This window comes from Micropterus salmoides, unplaced genomic scaffold (assembly GCF_014851395.1).
Source record: "Micropterus salmoides isolate LMB-PRFRI ecotype aquatic unplaced genomic scaffold, ASM1485139v1 Ms_hic_scaffold_10, whole genome shotgun sequence".
Classification (NCBI taxonomy): Eukaryota; Metazoa; Chordata; class Actinopteri; order Centrarchiformes; family Centrarchidae; genus Micropterus; species Micropterus salmoides.
This window is the reverse complement of record NW_024040041.1, coordinates 35,614,678-35,637,226: the sequence shown is the minus strand read 5'-3', so window position 1 is coordinate 35,637,226 and position 22,549 is coordinate 35,614,678. Positions and strand designations below refer to the sequence as shown.

General features: G+C 44.8%; 1 protein-coding gene across 1 annotated transcript; it reads right to left on the bottom strand.

Moving 5' to 3' along the window:
- Nucleotides 1-1,850: 1,850 nt before the first annotated feature.
- On the bottom strand, nucleotides 1,851-22,209 carry abi3a (ABI family, member 3a). The gene is made up of 10 exons (XM_038710124.1): nucleotides 21,838-22,209; nucleotides 19,456-19,589; nucleotides 16,503-16,673; nucleotides 14,053-14,241; nucleotides 10,114-10,166; nucleotides 9,876-9,929; nucleotides 5,097-5,503; nucleotides 4,822-4,956; nucleotides 3,115-3,243; nucleotides 1,851-2,195 (listed from the first exon to the last, which is right to left on the bottom strand). Exons 2-10 carry the CDS (start codon nucleotides 19,585-19,587, stop codon nucleotides 2,032-2,034), a joined length of 1,434 nt encoding a protein of 477 aa, XP_038566052.1. The 5' UTR covers nucleotides 19,588-19,589; nucleotides 21,838-22,209; the 3' UTR covers nucleotides 1,851-2,031.
- Nucleotides 22,210-22,549: the final 340 nt, after the last annotated feature.

Genomic DNA, 22,549 nt, shown 5'->3' with positions numbered 1-22,549 from the left:
ACTTATTTTAACACAGATATCTGAGCGGTTAACTTCTGCTGATGCTTCAAGTAATCAGATGGTTTTATCAGATAATAATAAAACATTCAGAAACAAACTAAACTTCATTTAAATGATTCTTGGATTTATCAGAATGATGTTGTTTCAGCTCTGACGGAGGTCAGAGTGACGTCGAGTTCAACTTCCTCTGAATAGAAAGTACTTTCTCTCTGTGTATATTTACTCTAAGTTGGTGGATCTCTGAATAGAAAGTACTTTCTCTCTGTGTATATTTACTCTAAGTTGTTGGATCTCTGAATAGAAAGTACTTTCTCTCTGTTTATATTTACTCTAAGTTGGATCTCTGAATAGAAAGTACTTCTTCTCTGTGTATATTTACTCTAAGTTGTTGGATCTCAGAATATAAAGTACTTTCTCTCTGTGTATATTTACTCTAAGTTGTTGGATGTCTGAATATAAAGTACTTTCTCTCTGTGTATATTTACTCTAAGTTGGATGTCTGAATATAAAGTACTTTCTCTCTGTGTATATTTACTCTAAGTTGGATCTCTGAATAGAAAGTACTTTCTCTCTGTGTATATTTACTCTAAGTTGTTGGATCTCTGAATAGAAAGTACTTCTTCTCTGTGTATATTTACTCTAAGTTGTTGGATCTCAGAATATAAAGTACTTTCTCTCTGTGTATATTTACTCTAAGTTGGATGTCTGAATATAAAGTACTTTCTCTCTGTGTATATTTACTCTAAGTTGGATCTCTGAATAGAAAGTACTTCTTCTCTGTGTATATTTACTCTAAGTTGTTGGATCTCAGAATATAAAGTACTTTCTCTCTGTGTATATTTACTCTAAGTTGGATGTCTGAATATAAAGTACTTTCTCTCTGTGTATATTTACTCTAAGTTGTTGGATCTCTGAATATAAAGTACTTTCTCTCTGTGTATATTTACTCTAAGTTGGATCTCTGAATAGAAAGTACTTCTTCTCTGTGTATATTTACTCTAAGTTGTTGGATCTCAGAATATAAAGTACTTTCTCTCTGTGTATATTTACTCTAAGTTGGATCTCTGAATAGAAAGTACTTTCTCTCTGTGTATATTTACTCTAAGTTGGATGTCTGAATATAAAGTACTTTCTCTCTGTGTATATTTACTCTAAGTTGGATCTCTGAATATAAAGTACTTTCTCTCTGTGTATATTTACTCTAAGTTGTTGGATCTCTGAATAGAAAGTACTTTCTCTCTGTGTATATTTACTCTAAGTTGTTGGATGTCTGAATATAAAACTTTCTCTCTGTGTATATTTACTCTAAGTTGTTGGATCTCTGAATAGAAAGTACTTTCTCTCTGTGTATATTTACTCTAAGTTGTTGGATGTCTGAATATAAAGTACTTTCTCTCTGTGTATATTTACTCTAAGTTGGATCTCTGAATATAAAGTACTTTCTTTCTGTGTATACTTACTCTAAGTTGTTGGATCTCTGAATATAAAGTACTTTCTCTCTGTGTATATTTACTCTAAGTTGTTGGATGTCTGAATATAAAGTACTTTCTCTCTGTGTATATTTACTCTAAGTTGGATCTCTGAATAGAAAGTACTTTCTCTCTGTGTATATTTACTCTAAGTTGTTGGATCTCTGAATAGAAAGTACTTTCTCTCTGTGTATATTTACTCTAAGTTGTTGGATCTCTGAATAGAAAGTACTTTCTCTCTGTGTATATTTACTCTAAGTTGTTGGATGTCTGAATATAAAGTACTTTCTCTCTGTGTATATTTACTCTAAGTTGGATCTCTGAATAGAAAGTACTTTCTCTCTGTGTATATTTACTCTAAGTTGTTGGATCTCTGAATAGAAAGTACTTTCTCTCTGTGTATATTTACTCTAAGTTGTTGGATCTCTGAATAGAAAGTACTTTCTCTCTGTGTATATTTACTCTAAGTTGGATCTCTGAATATAAAGTACTTCTTCTCTGTTTTGTTCCTGCAGTTCCCGTGTTTAACCTGTGGGGGGCAGCAGAGGGCGGGGCTTCGTTCCTAGCCGCACGATTGGACGTAGTTTTCGGGGAAGAAGCCCCTGTTGCCGTTGAGAAGCCCCTCGCACCAGCCGTCGTCATGGCGATGCGTCAGGTAGATGACGTCGCCCTCGGCGAACGACAGGTCGTCAGGCTTCAGCGCCTCGTAGCTGTAGAGCGCCACCACTGGACACACGGGAGAAGTGCAGTTAGAGGACAGCTGTTTGTCTCACACACGGATCATCGCTTAGTCTCTACGTGACACGTTAGCATTGCTAATGTTATCTTAGCATCAGCGGCTCACGTTAACGCTCAGTCAGCTGGTGATGTAATGGTCAGCTAAGACCCGCCCCCTCCCCTCCCCGGAGGTGACGGCTGCAGCCCTGAATCTGTTCCTAGCTGTAAGAACTTTAACTCATATCTCCTGTAAACTGTAACTGCTCTCCGTCTGGTCCCAGCTCCACTCGCCTTCCCTGGTTTCCACGGGGGAAAATGGTTCCTGCTACTTTTTTCAGTATCACCTCCGTCGAGGTTTCAAGGTGGCGTGGAAACCCCGCCGGCGTGATTTCCGGCTGAGCTGCTGCTGCTAACGTTAGCTCAGGTTAGGATTCCTAACCCCACCGAGGTCGTCTCGTCTCCGGAGCTGGCGGCTGGAGATGTTTCATTACGTGAACCAGGCAGAACACAGCAGAACCTTTAATGTTTATTCATCGGGTCGCGCTGTTGGAGCGGCAGAACTGCTGCGTTCATATGTTTCTGCTTAAGAACCTGACGGCTTTATCGGTTTGTTATTAAACTCTAATCGTGCGTCTCTTCATTAAACTCGCACCAGACGCCGCCACAGCAGTTTGGTACGACGCCGCTCTGGTGACCTGCCACACTGAGTCCAGCTGGAACCTTCTGGTGGAACAGAGGCTGAGTGGGGGGGTGAACACTAGTAAGATGTTCAGAGGGTCACTAGTGCGGCGCTGGCTTCACTAGTGACCCTCTGATGGACGAGTGTGAGACAGATATCAGGAATACAGAGTACTGCGTCCAGGATTCATAGTACTAGCAGAAGTAGTACTAGCAGTAGTACTAGCAGTAGTAGTAGTAGTAACGGTACCTTTCTCCAGGTAGTGTGGGGGGGCGTCGGTGTCGTAGTCCACTGGTGGCGGGAGGGGCGGCATGATGTCATCAAAACCTCCCTCGCCGCCCAATAGGAGAGGAGGAGGCATGGCTGAGATCTCCAGATCTAAGAACAGCACACAGGCAGCTGTGATTGGCCAATCGGGTTTGAGGAGGCGGGGCTTTGACAGAAAGCAGCGAGCTGATAGGAGCTGACAGCTTTTACATGGTGTGTGTACTCTGACGTGTAGTACTACTACTTAGATGGTCATGGTAATATGCAGAACTACAAATACTATACTTATATACTACAAATACTACTATACTAATACAAATATTTATACTACTGTACTACGTCTAGGTCTGGTACTACAGTACTACAGTACTACAGTACTACAGTACTACATACCAACAGCAGTATTGCTGTGTTTTCTTACCCAGGTGTTCGAGGCGAGCAGGTAAGCAGAGCCGAGAGGAGGAGGAGGAGGAGGAGGAGGAGGAGTGGGGGGGGTGAGGAGGAGCGCGGGGGGGAGGGTAGGGGGGAGGAGGGGGGATCATCACTGACAGACAGAGACAGAGAGTCAGTACCAACAGCAGGGGGCGCTGCAGGCTCCGCTATCAATCTCAATAACAGACTCAAGGAAAGGCCTGGGGCTCCTGGAACCTTCCAGGAACCTTCTCCAGGACCTCAGCAACCCCTAAAACCTCCCCAAGGCCGTAGCAATTTCTCCAGGCACTCCTTGAACCTTCTGAAACCCCCTAAAGTTTAGGCACTGTTCCAAGGTACCACTTCCTCAATGACTCCTGGAACCTCCTCAAGGCCCTTAAACGTTCTAAAGACGTAACTTCCTCAAGGATTCCTGGAAGGTCCTTCAGGATTCTTACAACTCAGAAAGTTTCCTCAATGACCCGTAGACCTCAAGAACTCACATCCAACCCACCCAAGGACAGCTAGAACTTAATCAATGACCCCTGGATCTCCTTAAATCTTCCTCAAGCACTACTATTAAGGACTCCTAGAATCAACTCAAAGGCCCCTGGAACTTCCCCAGAGACCCCTATCCTTCTCAAGTACCCTTAGATTCTCATTAGTGACTGTTTCAACTTCCTCACTGACCCTTAGAACTTTCTCAAGGACCCTTAAAACTTCCTCAAGGACTTCTTTATTTCTATTCTGTGTGTGAATCTTTCAGCTGTGCTCAGTTTCTACTGGAGGACCGCGGCGCTCTCGGTCGGCTTACATGATTGGACAGCAGGCAGGAAGAGAGAGCGCGTATAGCGGCAGCGGGAGGCGGGGCCAGAGCGGACCCTCATGGAGAGAGAGCGAGTGGTGGGGGGCGAGCGACGGTGGCGACTCCTCCTGGGCGGGAGAGTCACTGAAGAAAAATACCACAGAAGAAGCTGAGAAAACACCAGCGAAGAAGAAACAGAAGAACACAGAAGAAGAACGACAGCCTTAAATTGCAGCATTTTGTCATTGAGTTTGGTGCAGTGGCTTCCTTACGGCGCAGCAGCAGCCTTTCAGTGTGCTTCTGGTCGGAAGCTGAGGACTCACACGTGGCGTGCACATGACTTGACACGTGCACACGTGACACAGCTATCACGTGGTAGCTAATGGCTAACGGCTATTAGCTTACAGAGAAGCAGCGTTATGGCTAACTAGCTGTAGCTTAGCATCACAGTCTCAAGTAAACAGAACAGGTACCGTCTACTTCCTGGCTGGGAGGAGGTGGAGGGGGCGGGGCTAGCAGTTCTGAGCCATCATTGGGCAGCGGAGGGAAGCCGTCGTCATCAGAGGGAGGAGGCGGGGAGGGAGGGGGGAGGAGGGTCTCCTCCACCACTGAGGAGACAGAGATGTGATGTCATTGTGATGTCACACAGTTTGACCAGTGATTAACCGGAGTAATGTGATGTTACCATGACGATTCAGTAATGTAACCGTCACGCTAACATCCACCGACCTGCGGGATCAGTACCCACCTGTCTCCAGGCTGAGGGGCGGAGCCGGCGGTGGAGCGATGTGATTGGTCAGAACTCCAGAAGGAGGGGGTGGAGGTGGAGGAGGCAGCGCCATCATATCAACTGACGACAGAGGCGGAGGAGGCGGAGGAGGAGGCAGCGCCATCATGTCTGCTGACGATCCAGGTGGAGGAGGAGGAGGCGGAGGCAGCGCCGCCATGTGTCCCCCTGATGATCCAGGTGGAGGAGGAGGCGGAGGGGGCAGCGGCGAGGTGTTGGTGACCGCCTCGTCCTGAGCTGAAAATTCATTCGCTGTGGGAAAAGGAGGCGGGGCATCTACCAGCAGCTCGGCGATGATGTCACACACAGGTGGATCCTGGCAGATGGTGGGGATGGTGGGCGGAGCTACGGGTTTCCCAAAACTGGAGCTGAGAGGCAGATGGATGGATAAAAACAGAGATAAAGTCAGTTTCCTCTACAGAAGTTTTATTTTGCTTCTTGGATTCTGTGACTCGGATCTGACGTGTCTCACATGGACTCTGGTCTGTTCCAGTTCAGATTTGAACCACTTTCATACGTGGTCCAAACGGAAAAACTCCACAGAAGACAGAACGTGTTTCTCTATTAACCGGCGTTACCAAAGGCTAACCTGGCTGAACGAGGTTTTATGACTTGTAACCGGATGGTCGTATGTGACGTTATTCCCGGCTCCGACTTTCAAGGTTAAAAGGAGCATTAGACAAGGCGACGCCTGAGAGGTAAAACTCAGGGCAAACGGACGCTGACGATAACAACCGAAGATTTTATAGTGTGTCTGAGCCCCGCCCCTTCCTGTCGACCACCATGGGTTATTATACTACACTCAGGGTGTTTGTCAGTTTAAAAATCATTTAAGTCAAGAAAGTCGCAGTTTGTCGTAAAACAGTTGAATAACAAACAGTGAACGTTTAGTTTCTTGCCTCGCACAATACACGTCACCAGCATGTTAGCACTGCAATGCTAAGCTAACGTTCACTGCTTGCAAACCGTTAACTACAGTACATGTTTTTTCTGAAATAAGGTCTCATGGTGGTCCACAGGAAGGGGCGGGGCTTAGACTCTATTATTGTCTCGGAGGCGCGTTTGTTTTCACAGCCGGGTGACCACAGACACAGGTATAAAGACACTGACAGGTGTTTCTGTCACTAACTTTATCCTCGCTGGTCTAAACGGTTTCAGGGTTCACCGTTTTTCACGTTTCCTGTTTTACTTTGAAGGTGTCCAACGAAGGTTAAAATCAAGGGCAACTGGACTTGGTTGAAGATACTGGAAGACGTTTCGTCCCTCATCCAAAGGACTTCTTCAGTTCTGACTGACTGGCAGGGAAACTCAGCTATTTAACCTCAGTGGGGTCGTTGGCCCGGGTCATCGATACCGCTGGTTCGTTAGTGTTCCTTGTTGCTGTGACGACAGTCGTTACGGTCATTAAGACTACCTGAGGCCAAGACTGAACGACCATCGTTGGTATCTTCACCTGAGGCCAAGACTGAACGACCATCGTTGGTGTCTTCACCTGAGGCCAAGACTGAACGACCATCGTTGGTATCTTCACCTGAGGCCAATAGGTTACGTTTGTTGAGTTTCCTAGGAAGTGATGAAAGGACAGCATTGTAAGTGGGGGATAAGTGGTGGCGTAGACCCCCTCCTCTGTTCAATGACGGCTTCTCGACCCTGGTGTAGATGCTTCCTTGACACCTCTTTCAAACCATCCATCTTCTCTGTCTAAAATGTGCACCTGGTGGTCCTCAAACGAGTGTCCTCTGTCCTTCAGATGTAAGTAGACTGCAGAGTCTTGACCTGAGGAGTTGGCCCTTCTGTGTTGAGCCATGCGTTTGTGTCGTGGTTGTTTAGTCTCCCCAATATACAGGTCTGTGCATTCCTCACTGCATTGGACCGCATACACTAGATTGCTTTTCTTGTGTTTGGGTGTGCGGTCTTTGGGGTGGACCAGCATCTGTCTTAGTGTGTTCTTGGGTTTAAAAAACACAGGGATGTTGTGTTTGTTGAAAATCCTCCTGAGTTTCTCTGATACTCCAGACACATATGGAATCACAATGTTGTTGCGTTTGACCTTCTTTTCCTCCCCTGTAGTTTTGTTCTTCTTGGATCTTGTGGCTGTTTTCACAAAGGTCCATTTAGGGTCTCCACAGGCTGTAAGTGCCCCCTTCAGGTGGTTCTGGTCCTTCTCTCTGGCTTGGGCGCTTGTTGGTATGTTTTCCGCTCTGTGGTGCAGTGTTCTCATGACCCCTAGCTTGTGCTCCAGTGGATGGTGGGAATCGAACAGTAGGTATTGGTCTGTGTGTGGGGGTTTTCTGTGTCCTCTTCAATGTGTACAGCGCAGTCCAGGAAGGCCAAACTGTTGTTGTGAACATCTTCTCGTGTGAACTTGATGTTACTGTCCGCAGAGTTGATGTGTTTTAATTTTGACCCAGGTGTCGTCCACATATCTGTACCAGTGGCTCGGTGCTATTCCTCTGAAGGAGTTGAGGGCTTTATTCTCCACTTCTTCCATGTAGATGTTTGCCACAATCGGGGATACCGGTGAGCCCGTGGCACAGCCGTGCTTCTGTCTGTAGAATCTCAGTCTGAGTCTAGTTCTGTTGTCCAGGTTGCCCTTGATTTTAACCTTCGTTGGATAACTATGACCTGGATGACTGAGAATCTTCATAGACATTTTGAAGGTGTCGTTCCTGTCTCTGCTCACTGATGGTCTGGTGTGAATCACCTGTTCCTCGGATTACTCTGTCATGTCTGGATTCCACCTGGTTTGTTTAGGACTTGGTTCTTGGTCTGGAGTTCCTGTAACTGTTCACCTCTTCGTTTAATAAAACCTCACTAACTAAACCTGCAGACATCTGCATCTGGACCCAGTTGCCCTAACGTCAGAAACATTATGGGTCCTTGCTGGAGGCTAACAGTTACAGTGATTAGCATTCATTAGCATTACCACCTGTATGCACAACATTTCAGCAGCTGTATTGGAATAGTTTCAGGAGCTACTGAGGAGCTGAATCCATTTCTGACATTTTCAAATAAATGAAGAAACCAGAAGTGGCTGTTTCAACTCCTGGTGGGCTGTTTTTTATGAAGTTTTAGAGGATGCTGAGGTGACTGGATTGGACAGATGATCTATTTGAAATAAAATCTTTAAATCTGTTAAAAACTGCAGGATATTTCTGAACACAATCATCCAAACGATGCAGAACATGTAGGTTTTAATTCACAGGCCGTCAGACACTCTGAGGTCACTCACAACTCTAAACATCAGAGAAAAGGGAGTATAATTTAAAACTGAAGTTAAATTTAAAGAAATGTCTCAACATTCACACCAGAGATGGTATATAGGTGTTAGGAATGTGGTTTTATGTTCATGTGATCCAGTTTAAGTCTGGTTCTGGTTCTGTGTAGCCTTGTTTATTCATTCACATATTCAAGTTTACTCTGTATCTGGTTTCATGGTTTTGGGCTCTGTGTTGATCTGGTCATGTTTAGGGTTTGCAGCAAAGTTGGTTCTTACGTTTATTAGCATGTTTTTTACCTCCTAGTCCAACGTTTCCATGTTTCAGTGTAGTCCTGTCTCCTGTTCGGTCCGGTCTCAGTCCGTGCCCTGATTTTGCAGTCTTTCCATGCTTTGTGTTTTACTTTGGTAGATCTGTGCTAGTGCGTTACCGTGTGCTTCACTTCCTGTTTTACTTTGTAGTATTGAGTTCTCATGTGTCCTTGTGTGGCTTTGCTTCCTGTTTGATTACCTGCGTTGCCATGTGCCAGTGAGAGCCTCTTCAGTTTAGTGTTACTGCTTTGCATCCTGCTGTTGTGTCTTGCGTTTGGGTCCTAACCCTGACAATCGGGGCCTGGTACAAAGCATTGTACAGTTTAATATAGCCGCCTGGTACGGCAACCTGAATGTTAAAGACAAAAACGAGCTTTCCAAAACTATTGCAGGGAAGGTGATTGGCCCATTCCATACAGGCACTGCATGTAAACTGAAAGCAATGTGTTTCCTGTAGGTTGTAACCTTATTTCCATCCGCTGCGCTGCTGTCCATTTTCTGTTGTATGTTGATGGTGGTACAGTGTCGTACTCTTAACTGTGTGTATTTTAATGTAATTTTAACTGTGGTGTCATTGTTGCATATCTGTTCGGAGACACAAATTTCCGCTAAGGTGGACAATAAAGTCTGATAAGAATAGGAATGACATGGAGGTCCAATTTATAAAGCATTTCATTTACCTCAGACCTGCCCACCAGGGGTTAAAACTTACAGCCTCCTCATCACCTCTGAAACCACACAAATAATGTCCACGTGAGCCATGTGGTTGCTGAAATGTTGTCCATGTAGGTGTTTATGCTAATGAATGCTAATCCTTGTAATGTATCAAACATATGCACGTTAACATCCAGCTGTTTGTAACTGCTGAGGAGCCATAATGTGCATTTCTGACATAAATCCTTTTGGTACTCAACACTTCTGGGATCATAATAAGGCTCTAAAGGCTGGCAGAACTCTGTATTGGGATTTAAACTTCCCCAACTTAAGACCTGCTGCTGCCTGATAGACGCTGTATTTTACTTTTAACGGATGCTCAACTCTCTAAATTTATTCCTGGAAAGACTAAGTTGTCTGCGTCTCTCTGGCCCTGAGTAGCGTCTGCAGGTGTCTCTGGTCTCTGACACCACGGGAACCTGGTTCTAACCGGAACCCTCAAACGTCTCTTTGAGGAAGTGAAACCAGACTAAAGAACACACACTCAGGGTTATTACCCGCTGACAGAGGGCGCCACCGGGCACAGGATCGGCTCTGGAGGTTTGTTGGACCTGAAACACACAAACAGTAACACACACAGTAACACAAACACACACACACACACAGTAACACATTAACACATTAACACACACACACAGTAACACAAACACACACCCAGTCAGAGAGTCAGATGTCATGTCAGAGTTTGATGTGAAACAGGAAGTTGTCATTAATGGAAACAGTAGAAAACTGAACCTGATGGAGGCTTTGCGGATGGTTCCTGCTCGCTCCGACTGTTTCCCAGAGACCTGGGGGGGGGCAGAGGGTTGTGTGTGTTAATGTGTGTGTGTGTGTGTGAGAGCATCAATAGAGCCTCTCAGGCTTCAGCAGCTCTAATTAATCTCCCTAAACATTTTCCCACGCTCAACAAAGACTGTCTGGGTCAGTGTGTGTGTGTGTGTGTGAGTGTGTGTTTTAGTGTGTTTTAGAGTGTGTTAGAGTGTGAGTGTGTGTTTTAGTGTGTGTTAGTGTGTGTTAGAGTGTGTGTTTTAGTGTGTGTTAGAGTGTGTGTTAGAGTGTGTTAGTGTCTGTGTGTGAGGTGTGAAATGATTGGGCCTATTAAAATAAGGTGTTTACAGACACTGTTGCTCCTCTAACTTGAGAAAATGGCAGCGACGTCTTTAAAGAATGAAACCTAATCAAGTTGTTGCTGTTTACTTTCTCCCCAGATGCAAATTCTAGAAATGATCTGCAGAACGTTCTGGGTGTCTACGTGCTTGTGTGTGTATACATGTGTATATATATATATATATATCTAAACGCTGTAAATGATCATGGCTGTGCAGAAAAAGAGGATGTACATTTCCATTTCCTCATGTGGCAGACGCTTTTATCCAAAGAGGGTTTCATTAGAGGAGCAACATACAGCATGAGCAAAGAGAGAGATCTACAGGAGACAACAGATGCTACGCAGAGCTGATAGCTCGTTCAGCATCAGTGGGGAAAACGCCAACAGCAGAAGTACAGTTAGTGCATCAGTACGAGAGCAAGAAGAGCACAGGAAGGTTAGAGGTGTCATCACAGGAAGTCTTCTCTGCAGCTTTCAAGCTAGTCTGAGAGTTCAGTTTTACATGATACCAAATACTTCTAGTACTACTGTTTCAATCTGCCTGCTTTGACTCAGACCTGTTTGCAGTAGTTTACGGTGTACAGTGGTACTGCTTGCAGTACTTCACAGTGTACAGTGGTACTGTACGCAGTGGTACTGTATGCAGTAGTTTACAGTGTACAGTGGTACTGCTTGCAGTACTTCACAGTGTACAGTGGTACTGCTTGCAGTACTTCACAGTGGTAATGTATGCAGTAGTTTACAGTGTACAGAGGTACTGCTTGCAGTACTTCACAGTGTACAGTGGTACTGCTTGCAGTACTTCACAGTGGTACTGCTTGCAGTAGTTCGCAGTGGTACTGTATGCAATAGTTTACAGTGTACAGTGGTACTGCTTGCAGTACTTCACAGTGTACAGTCGTACTGTATGCAATAGTTTACAGTGGTACTGTATGCAGTGGTACTGTACGCAGTGGTACTGTACGCAGTGGTACTGTATGCAGTAGTTTACAGTGTACAGTGGTACTGCTTGCAGTACTTCACAGTGGTACTGCTTGCAGTAGTTCGCAGTGGTACTGTATGCAGTGGTACTGTATGCAATAGTTTACAGTGGTACTGTATGCAATAGTTTACAGTGTACAGTGGTACTGCTTGCAGTACTTCACAGTGTACAGTGGTATTGTATGCAGTAGTTTACAGTGTACAGTGGTACTGCTTGCAGTACTTCACAGTGTACAGTCGTACTGTATGCAATAGTTTACAGTGGTACTGTATGCAGTGGTACTGTACGCAGTGGTACTGTATGCAGTAGTTTACAGTGTACAGTGGTACTGCTTGCAGTACTTCACAGTGGTACTGCTTGCAGTAGTTCGCAGTGGTACTGTATGCAATAGTTTACAGTGGTACTGTATGCAGTGGTACTGTATGCAATAGTTTACAGTGTACAGTGGTACTGCTTGCAGTACTTCACAGTGGTACTGCTTGCAGTAGTTCGCAGTGGTACTGTATGCAATAGTTTACAGTGGTACTGTATGCAGTGGTACTGTATGCAATAGTTTACAGTGTACAGTGGTACTGCTTGCTGTACTTCACAGTGTACAGTGGTACTGTATGCAATAGTTTACAGTGTACAGTGGTACTGCTTGCAGTACTTCACAGTGGTACTGTATGCAATAGTTTACAGTGGTACTGTATGCAGTGGTACTGTACGCAGTGGTTATGTACGCAGTGGTACTGTATGCAGTGGTTATGTACGCAGTGGTTATGTACGCAGTGGTACTGTATGCAGTGGTTATGTACGCAGTGGTACTGTATGCAGTGGTTATGTACGCAGTGGTTATGTACGCAGTGGTACTGTACGCAGTGGTTATGTACGCAGTGGTTATGTACGCAGTGGTACTGTACGCAGTGGTTATGTACGCAGTGGTTATGTACGCAGTGGTACTGTACGCAGTGGTACTGTACGCAGTGGTTATGTACGCAGTGGTTATGTACGCAGTGGTACTGTATGCGGTAGTTTACAGAGTACAGAGGTACTGTATGCAGTAGTTTACAGTGTACAGTGGTACTGCTTGCAGTACTTCACAATGTACGGTGGTACTGTATGCAGTAGTTTACAGTGTACAGTGGTACTGCTTGCAGTACTTCACAGTGTACGGTGGTACTGCTTGCAGTAGTTCACAGTGTACGGTGGTACTGCTTGCAGTAGTTTACAGTGGTACTGCTTGCAGTAGTTCACAGTGGTACTGCTTGCAGTAGTAGTTCACAGTGGTACTGCTTGCAGTAGTAGTTCACAGTGGTACTGTATGCAGTAGTTCACAGTGTACAGAGGTACTGCTTGCAGTAGTTCAGTGTACAGTGGTACTGCATGCAGTAGTTCACATTGGTACTGTATGCAGTACTTCACAGAGTACAGTGGTACTGTATGCAGTACTTCACAGAGTACAGTGGTACTGCATGCAGTACTTCACAGTGTACAGTGGTACTGCATGCAGTAGTTTAGAGTACAGAGGTACTGCATGCAGTAGTTTACAGAGTACAGAGGTACTGTATGCAGTAGTTCACAGTGTACAGAGGTACTGCTTGCAGTAGTTCAGTGTACAGTGGTACTGCATGCAGTAGTTCACATTGGTACTGTATGCAGTACTTCACAAAGTACAGTGGTACTGCATGCAGTACTTCACAGTGTACAGCGGTACTGCATGCAGTAGTTTAGAGTACAGAGGTACTGCATGCAGTACTTCACAGAGTACAGTGGTACTGTATGCAGTAGTTCACACTGGTACTGCATGCAGTACTTCACAGAGTACAGTGGTACTGTATGCAGTAGTTCACACTGGTACTGCATGCAGTACTTCACAGTGTACAGTGGTACTGTATGCAGTAGTTTACAGTGTACAGAGGTACTGCATGCAGTACTTCACAGTGTACAGTGGTACTGTATGCAGTAGTTTACAGTGTACAGAGGTACTGCATGCAGTACTTCACAGAGTACAGTGGTACTGTATGCAGTAGTTCACACTGGTACTGCATGCAGTACTTCACAGAGTACAGTGGTACTGTATGCAGTAGTTTACAGTACACAGGAAATAATCAGCAGACAGCTCTTGGTGAGAGGATGCAGTGAAGGAAGATTAAGTTTGAATGAGGAACTTTTACTGCAGTCTCACTTCTGTTTGTGCGGCTCGCTAAAGCCGCAGACACTTCCTGTTAGCATCAGTCTCCCAGCAGAGACTCACTCAGAACACAACTTCACTTCTGCTTTAGTTTTTTTGGCTTCTCTAAATGCTGCTTTGTCTCCTTGATCGTACTGCTGATTCACACCAACACGTGAGGTTCTACACAGAACTTGTTTGCAATATAATGACCCCGAGAATAAAACCATTTAAAGTGCAAACTGAAGTGAACTGACCCCAGATGTCAGAAATGGTCTCCCGAGTGTTTGAGCCTGCTGATGGTCTGAGTGAGGTGCACGAGGTCAAGAACCAGGATGTTTAACATGTTTTGTATTTTGTACCATAAAACTGGCCATTTTCCAATGGAAGTTCTGCATCGGACGAGCTGCACGAAGTGTTTGTGTGAGATACCTTCATGCCGTGGCCCAGGTCGTCCAGCTGCTGGTAGTTGATTGGCCGGCGGCTGTACGGTGGGCGGGTCTGTGTCCCGGCGGGGGTTTGAGCAGGAGGGAGGATCTTGTGGTTGCGTGGGACTCGTCGCACCGTCGTGAAGGCGCCGATTTCTCTCCGGGAAACTTTCTCTTTGTGCATCTCCACCGTCTGAGGGGGCGAAGAGAAACAGAGAGCGAGCGCACATCAGAGCGGGGAGCACAATCCCAAGATTGCACTGAGCCACCTGAAGCAGCTCCTCTCCTTCCTCGAAGCGCCTGTCTTCATGTTGATTAATGACTGATGTTCTGTCTGCAGCCACTGACTCTGGTTATGACATGCTATGCTAACATTAGCTAGTCCACCTACCTTGAACTCGGAGAAACTTGAGATGGAAAATTTTCATTATTTTCTGACATTTTAGTGATTAAAATTCTAACCATCCACCTTCAACCGCTTATCCGGGATCGGGTCTCGGTGCAGCAGCTGAGCCACATTACCGAGCTCTGACTGGGGGATCCTGAGGCGTTCCCAGGCCACCTGGTCCTCGGCCTTCCCTGAGGCCTCCTCCCAGAGTGCCTGGAACATCTGAACCGGATCCTTTAAATGCAAAGGAGCAGCGGCTCCGCTCAGAGTTCCTCACTTGGCTTCTCGCCCTGAGCTCTGTCTGCTAAATGCTAGAACGGAATCAACATGTGCGCGAGGACGCCGTGTCTTTGTCCCTGGAGAGTGCTTAGGGCAGAGAGTCTCCGGGGCCGTTATAATTCACATCTTTCACTCTGTAATTCTGTTTTGGAAGAACTTTTCTTTGTCAGTTAGGAAAGGTTGATGGAAACAACAAAATTCAAAAAACCTTCCTTAACGCAGATTGTCGTGAATTCGCATCACGCCGCTTCCATTCAGACTGCAGATAGCGAACGTCTTCCCCAGCGCCTGTTTCTGCATATTCCATAGGAACCTATTGTGCCTGTTGTCGTTAACTTGCATCACCTACATTATCTTTTCTACACTCTGTAGACAAATTAACAATCTCCACTAAATTTAGCATCAGCCTGAAAGGAAATGAAAACACAAATAAGTCATTTTCTTAAATAGCCTAATTGTGCGTAAATTCAGGCGTGAAGGTAAAAAGTTTTTACGTTAGTTTGAGGTGTTTTTGCCTTCGTCTAAAAGGAGTTAATGCGCTAAACAGGAGAAGGAAACACTTTTGCTGAATAAGTGTGTTTGTTGTTTCTGCTGTCCACGCTGGAGATTCCCATAGCGCGGAGTCGTGGCTGCAGGCGACCTGCTAGAAACCTGTCTGCTTGTTTCTCAGATCCTCAGGTCCATGTGACTGGTTTCGTTCCTGGTTTGTAACGCACACTTCTTGTTTATTACAGCTGTTAACTACTAACGCAACCACGCTCGCCTCCCGCTGATGGAAACAGCTCTGATAATAAGAGAGATCAGGAAAGATTCTGCTGGCATTACGTTTTTATCCTTTTCTTGTGTGCCAGGAAGGAAACTAACGGCTGCATAAAAACCTCAAGCATCACAATGAAACATTCACCCCCCACCTCCGTGAACCTCCGTGAACCTCCGTGAACCTCCGAGAGGACGAATGCATGAAGGAATGCAGAAACTTTAGGTGCCACACTTTAAATCAGAGCTCTGGTTTCAGTTTGTTAATGACAGCAGGAGAACACAAAGCAGAGAACAGAGGCTCCATTCATTCATTCAGAGCTGCTCCCTGATGGAGAGGAGGCCGTTACCACACACAGTCCTGTTCCTCTGTCCCTGTAGGGACGCCGCGTAGTCCCCAACCAGGGCTGCAACTGACCACGGTTTTCAGTGTCCATTAATCTGTCGACTGCTTTACTGAATCGATTAGTAGCTGAGTGTCAGAATTTTAAAAATGAGGATCAGTGTTTCCCAAAGCCCAAGCAGACGTCCTCAAGTGTATTGTTTTGTCCACAGCCCACAGAGATTCACATCACTGTCACAAAGGAGTAAAGAAACCAGGACATGTTCACATTTAAGAAGCTGGAATCAGAGAATTTGTCTTAAAAAAAGGACCCAAACCAAATAATCGATCAATCGAATTTAAAATAACTGGCGACTGAATCGATTATTTGGTTGATCGTTGCTGCTCTAACCTGAACCTGATTCTAATCTGGACCCTAAAACCAAGACTTGAGCCTCAAACAGCCCTTTAAACTTCTCCAATCTGCTCCCGTTAGCGTCTTTTTGAGATTAAACCTGAGCAGCAGAGATCAAACAAACTGGAGCCTACATTTCCCATGATGCACCTGGAGAGAGCCTCCGTGCCTCCACCCCTGTAGTTTCTGCCGCAGACGGTGCGTGGACATCTGTAGTCCGATGGCAGCGGAGGGGCCCTTTAAACGATACATCGATTATAATCTCAGTCAGCAGCATTGGAGGACGAGGCTCACCTGACCAATGAGGTTGATGGAAGACTCCATGCGACGAAGCTGATTGGTCTGAGCGTCGAGCAGACTCAGCACGCTACTGGCCAGGGTGCTGATCTGGTAGGTGACGCTGGCCAGTGACTGGGTGGTGAACTTCTTTGTTTCCTCCAGCGCCTTGATGCTGCCATCACCTGCCTGACACGTGGACACAGGAGGGGTTAGCCTAGCTTAGCATAAAGACTGGAAACCGGGGAGGAAATGTTAGCTTAACTTAGCATAAAGACTGAAAGTGGAGACATGTTATCTTAGCTTAGCATAAAGACTGAAAACAGTGGAGACATGCTAGCTTAGCTTAGCATAAAGATTGAAAACAGTGGAGACATGTTATCAGAGCCTAGCATAAAGACTGAAAACAGTGGAGACATGCTAGCTCAGCTTAGCATAAAGATTGAAAACAGTGGAGACATGTTATCAGAGCCTAGCATAAAGACTGAAAACAGTGGAGACATGTTATCAGAGCCTAGCATAAAGACTGAAAACAGTGGAGACATGCTAGCTCAGCTTAGCATAAAGACTGAAAACAGTGGAGACATGTTATCAGAGCCTAGCATAAAGACTGAAAACAGTGGAGACATGTTATCTTAGCTTAGCATAAAGACTGAAAACAGTGGAGACATGTTATCAGAGCTTAGTATAAAGACTGAAAACAGTGGAGACATGCTACCTCAGCTTAGCATAAAGACTGAAAACAGTGGAGACATGTTATCTTAGCTTAGCATAAAGACTGAAAACAGTGGAGACATGTTATCTTAGCTTAGCATAAAGACTGAAAACAGTGGAGACATGCTAGCTCAGCTTAGCATAAAGACTGAAAACAGTGGAGACATGTTATCAGAGCCTAGCATAAAGACTGAAAACAGTGGAGACATGCTACCTCAGCTTAGCATAAAGACTGAAAACAGTGGAGACATGTTATCTTAGCTTAGCATAAAGACTGAAAACAGTGGAGACATGCTAGCTCAGCTTAGCATAAAGACTGAAAACAGTGGAGACATGTTATCAGAGCCTAGCATAAAGACTGAAAACAGTGGAGACATGCTAGCTCAGCTTAGCATAAAGACTGAAAACAGTGGAGACATGCTAGTTCAGCTTAGCATAAAGACTGAAAACAGTGGAGACATGTTATCAGAGCCTAGCATAAAGACTGAAAACAGTGGAGACATGCTAGCTCAGCTTAGCATAAAGACTGAAAACATTGGAGACATGCTAGCTCAGCTTAGCATAAAGACTGAAAACATTGAGACATGCTAGCTCAGCTTAGCATAAAGACTGAAAACAGTGGAGACATGCTAGCTCAGCTTAGCATAAAGACTGAAAACTTTGGAGACATGCTAGCTCAGCTTAGCATAAAGACTGAAAACAGTGGAGACATGTTATCAGAGCCTAGCATAAAGACTGAAAACAGTGGAGACATGTTATCAGAGCCTAGCATAAAGACTGAAAACAGTGGAGACATGCTAGCTCAGCTTAGCATAAAGACTGAAAACAGTGGAGACATGTTATCTTAGCTTAGCATAAAGACTGGAAACAGTGGAGACATGCTATCTTAGCTTAGCATAAAGACTGAAAACAGTGGAGACATGTTATCAGAGCCTAGCATAAAGACTGAAAACAGTGGAGACATGCTATCTTAGTTTAGCATAAAGACTGAAAACAGTGGAGACATGTTATCAGAGCCTAGCATAAAGACTGGAAACAGTGGAGACATGCTATCTTAGCTTAGCATAAAGACTGAAAACAGTGGAGACATGTTATCAGAGCCTAGCATAAAGACTGAAAACAGTAGAGACATGCTATCTTAGTTTAGCATAAAGACTGAAAACAGTGGAGACATGTTATCAGAGCCTAGCATAAAGACTGGAAACAGTGGAGACATGCTATCAGAGCCTAGCATAAAGACTGAAAACAGTGGAGACATGCTAGCTCAGCTTAGCATAAAGACTGAAAACAGTGGAGACATGCTAGCTCAGCTTAGCATAAAGACTGGAAACAGTGGAGACATGCTATCTTAGCTTAGCATAAAGACTGAAAACAGTGGAGACATGTTATCAGAGCCTAGCATAAAGACTGAAAACAGTAGAGACATGCTATCTTAGTTTAGCATAAAGACTGAAAACATTGGAGACATGCTAGCTCAGCTTAGCATAAAGACTGAAAACATTGGAGACATGCTAGCTCAGCTTAGCATAAAGACTGAAAACAGTGGAGACATGCTAGCTCAGCTTAGCATAAAGACCGAAAACATTGGAGACATGCTAGCTCAGCTTAGCATAAAGACTGAAAACAGTGGAGACATGCTAGCTCAGCTTAGCATAAAGACTGAAAACATTGGAGACATGCTAGCTCAGCTTAGCATAAAGACTGAAAACAGTGGAGACATGCTAGCTCAGCTTAGCATAAAGACTGAAAACAGTGGAGACATGCTATCTTATTTTAGCATAAAGACTGAAAACACTGGAGACATGTTAGCTTAGCTTAGCATAAAGACTGAAAACAGTGGAGACATGTTATCTTAGCTTAGCATAAAGACTGAAAACAGTGGAGACATGTTATCTTAGCTTAGCATAAAGACTGGAAACAGTGGAGACATGCTATCTTAGCTTAGCATAAAGACTGAAAACAGTGGAGACATGTTATCTTAGCTTAGCATAAAGACTGAAAACAGTGGAGACATGCTATCTTAGCTTAGCATAAAGACTGAAAACAGTGGAGACATGCTATCTTAGCTTAGCATAAAGACTGAAAACAGTGGAGACATGCTAGCTCAGCTTAGCATAAAGACTGAAAACAGTGGAGACATGTTATAGTAGTATTAACCTGTATGTATTGTTGTAGCAGTTGTACTACTGTGTAGCAGTAGTAATCGCAGTACTAACCTCTATGTAGTTGTTGTAGCAGTAGTACTCGCAGTACTAACCTCTATGTAGTTGTTGTAGCAGTAATCGGCCACCTTCAGCAGGTTGTCGTAGTTCTCCAGCAGAGCCTTTCTGGCGTTTGGCGCTTCCTTCATTATCTTCAAGACCTCCTCTTCACCGTTCTGTTCCTTCATGGCTGATTCAGAGGGAGGAGAACGTTCAGAGGGAAGAGAACATTCAGAGGGAAGAGAACGTTTAGAGGGAAGAGAACGCTTAGAGGGAGGAGAAAGTTCAGAGGGCAGAGAACGCTTAGAGGGAGGAGAACGTTTAGAGGGAAGAGAACGCTTAGAGGGAGGAGAACATTTAGAGGGAAGAGAACGCTTAGAGGGAGGAGAAAGTTCAGAGGGAAGAGAACGCTTAGAGGGAGGAGAACGTTTAGAGGGAAGAGAACGCTTAGAGGGAGGAGAACATTTAGAGGGAAGAGAACGCTTAGAGGGAGGAGAACGTTCAGAGGGAGGAGAACGTTTAGAGGGAAGAGAACGCTTAGAGGGAAGAGAAAGTTCAGAGGGAAGAGAACGCTTAGAGGGAGGAGAACGTTTAGAGGGAAGAGAACACTTAGAGGGAGGAGAACATTTAGAGGGAAGAGAACGCTTAGAGGGAGAAGAACGTTCAGAGGGAGGAGAACGTTCAGAGGGAAGAGAACGTTCAGAGGGAAGAGAACGCTTAGAGGGAAGAGAAAGTTCAGAGGGAGGAGAACGTTCAGAGGGAAGAGAACGTTTAGAGGGAGGAGAACGTTTAGAGGGAAGAGAACGCTTAGAGGGAGGAGAACATTTAGAGGGAAGAGAACGCTTAGAGGGAGGAGAACGTTCAGAGGGAGGAGAACGCTTAGAGGGAGGAGAACGTTTAGAGGGAAGAGAACGCTTAGAGGGAGGAGAACATTTAGAGGGAAGAGAACGCTTAGAGGGAGGAGAACGTTCAGAGGGAGGGGAACGTTCAGAGGGAAGAGAACGTTTAGAGGGAAGAGAAAGTTCAGAGGGAAGAGAACATTCAGAGGGAGGAGAACGTTCACATAGGGAGGAGAACGTTTAGAGGGAAGAGAACGCTTAGAGGGAGGAGAACATTTAGAGGGAAGAGAACGGTTAGAGGGAGGAGAACATTTAGAGGGAAGAGAACGCTTAGAGGGAGGAGAACGTTCACATAGGGAGGAGAATGTTCAGAGGGAGGCGAACGTTTAGAGGGAGGCGAACGTTTAGAGGGAGGAGAACGTTCAGAGGGAGGAGAACGTTCAGAGGAAATAGAATCTCTGTAATCTCTACAAGGACTCCTAGGGCCTTGTCAAGGACCCCAGGAGGCCACTGAAGCATTCTCAAGCACCTTGGAACACTTTCAATGGAACCACATTAAGGATTTCCAGGAGCCCACAAAACTCTTTCAAGGACCCCTCTGTTACAGAATCCTTAAATCTCTTGAGGGATCCCAGGAGCATCTCAAGGACCTTTAAAACCCCTGATAGACCCCTGGAATGTCTTTGATATGATGATACTGATGTTTCCAAGGACCTCAAAAGCCCTGCTGAGCATCCTGAAGCTCTTCACTGACATCTCTAGCTGCACCCAGGCCTCTGCTCAAGGACCCTGGAATGACCCATGAACCCTTGAAAAGAATCCAGGACCCAAGTACTTGTCCTCCTGTCAGAATCAGACGTCTCACGTCTCATATTTTCAGTTTCCTTCGTCAAACTTACTCTAAGTTTCAGTTAAAGAAGAAGTACTATCTGTGGTAGTGCAAAGTATTTATCAGGTTCTGTCTTTAAGTACAAATTTGCAGTACTTGAGTATTTCTACTGTGACAGTGTCAGTTTATTTACAGACAAAATAAAAATATAAATGAAACTGTATTTCAGTTAAAGTACACAAAAATACTTTGGTTACTCGGTCCCTATACTGCAGTTTTTAAGGGTCATACCCACATCAATCTACCAGTACTCTATATTACTATTAGTATTTCATTCACCTCTACTATTTATCATTTCTGTTAATACTATAAAATACTTTACTATCCAAACTCCTTCATTTGTATATTTTGTGCAAAGTGAGCAACTGTAACAAATAATTTCATTTTTGGGATCAATAAAGTATTTCTGATCCTGTAATAATACTAATTTAATAATACTACATAATATAATACGAGTACTTTAACTCTGACAGGCTCCAAACTTACACGTACATTCAGCTGATGATACTTCTGTATTTATGTAATGTGGTATGAAGTAAACGATGTGAATACTTGTTCCTGTGGTAAAGTACTGCAGTAGAACAAACAGGAAACCTGAATTCTGGTTCAGGTCTAACTCAGATCCTCGTCCCTGAGGTGGTTTTAAAACCCTGCTGCGTTTTTATCTCGTTAATCGATTTAAGAAGAAGAGACGAAAGTTTCAGACTCACCGGCGAGAAGTGATCCTCAAGGACTCTGATGGAGGTCTGAAGGGGGTCCGTCCTCTGCTGGTCCCGGTCTCTCTCTCTCTCTCTCTCTCATCACCATGCAGCCAAAGATCCTCTCTGCTCCTGAAGAGGACTCACTCTGAACCTCTTTCACAGACCCGGCCAATCTCAAGCTCACAGTTATCCTGGAAACTTCTGTAAGGATCGCAGGGTGATCCTGGAACTCCCTTAAGACAAGGACACTGAGACATCTTGACTCAATTCAAGGACTCCTGGATTATTGTGAAGGGCAAAATCAGCCCTCACAAGGATGATGAAACTCTTAACTCCCAACTCTTAACAATTTCAAGGGTTCTTGGATCAACCTTGGAACAACCATTGGATTTCTTAAGGGATTCAGAGAGCCCTCGTTAGAGTCCTGGAAACTCTTTATAGGACCTCTGGAAATCTGGAAGGATATGTTTCAAGGACCCTGATATCTCTAGAGAGTATTAAAACAATCACAATAATCCCTGACTTTTAGAGGAGACTCCAGGAGGTCTAGAAAGCACTTCAAAGGTCCTTGAAATTGGTCCTGGGTTCCTTCCAGACTTACTGGGTTTCAAGTGGTCAAGGCCAAAGATTCAAGGCTGACTGGGAGGGCTCCAGGTCTCCTTTAATGAGCTGGGTGATTGTCAGGGCAGGGTGCTTAAAAGCATTGCACGGGTCCTTGAAA

Coding starts and splice junctions, on each gene's coding strand:
- abi3a (XM_038710124.1), bottom strand. CDS start 19,587: ATGAAGGAACAGAACGGTGAAGAGGAGGTCTTGAAGATAATGAAGGAA. Junction 16,674..19,455: donor GCTACAACAACTACATAGAG/GTTAGTACTGCG, acceptor TCCACGTGTCAG/GCAGGTGATGGCAGCATCAA. Junction 10,167..14,052: donor ACCTGGGCCACGGCATGAAG/GTATCTCACACA, acceptor GCCCCCCCCCAG/GTCTCTGGGAAACAGTCGGA.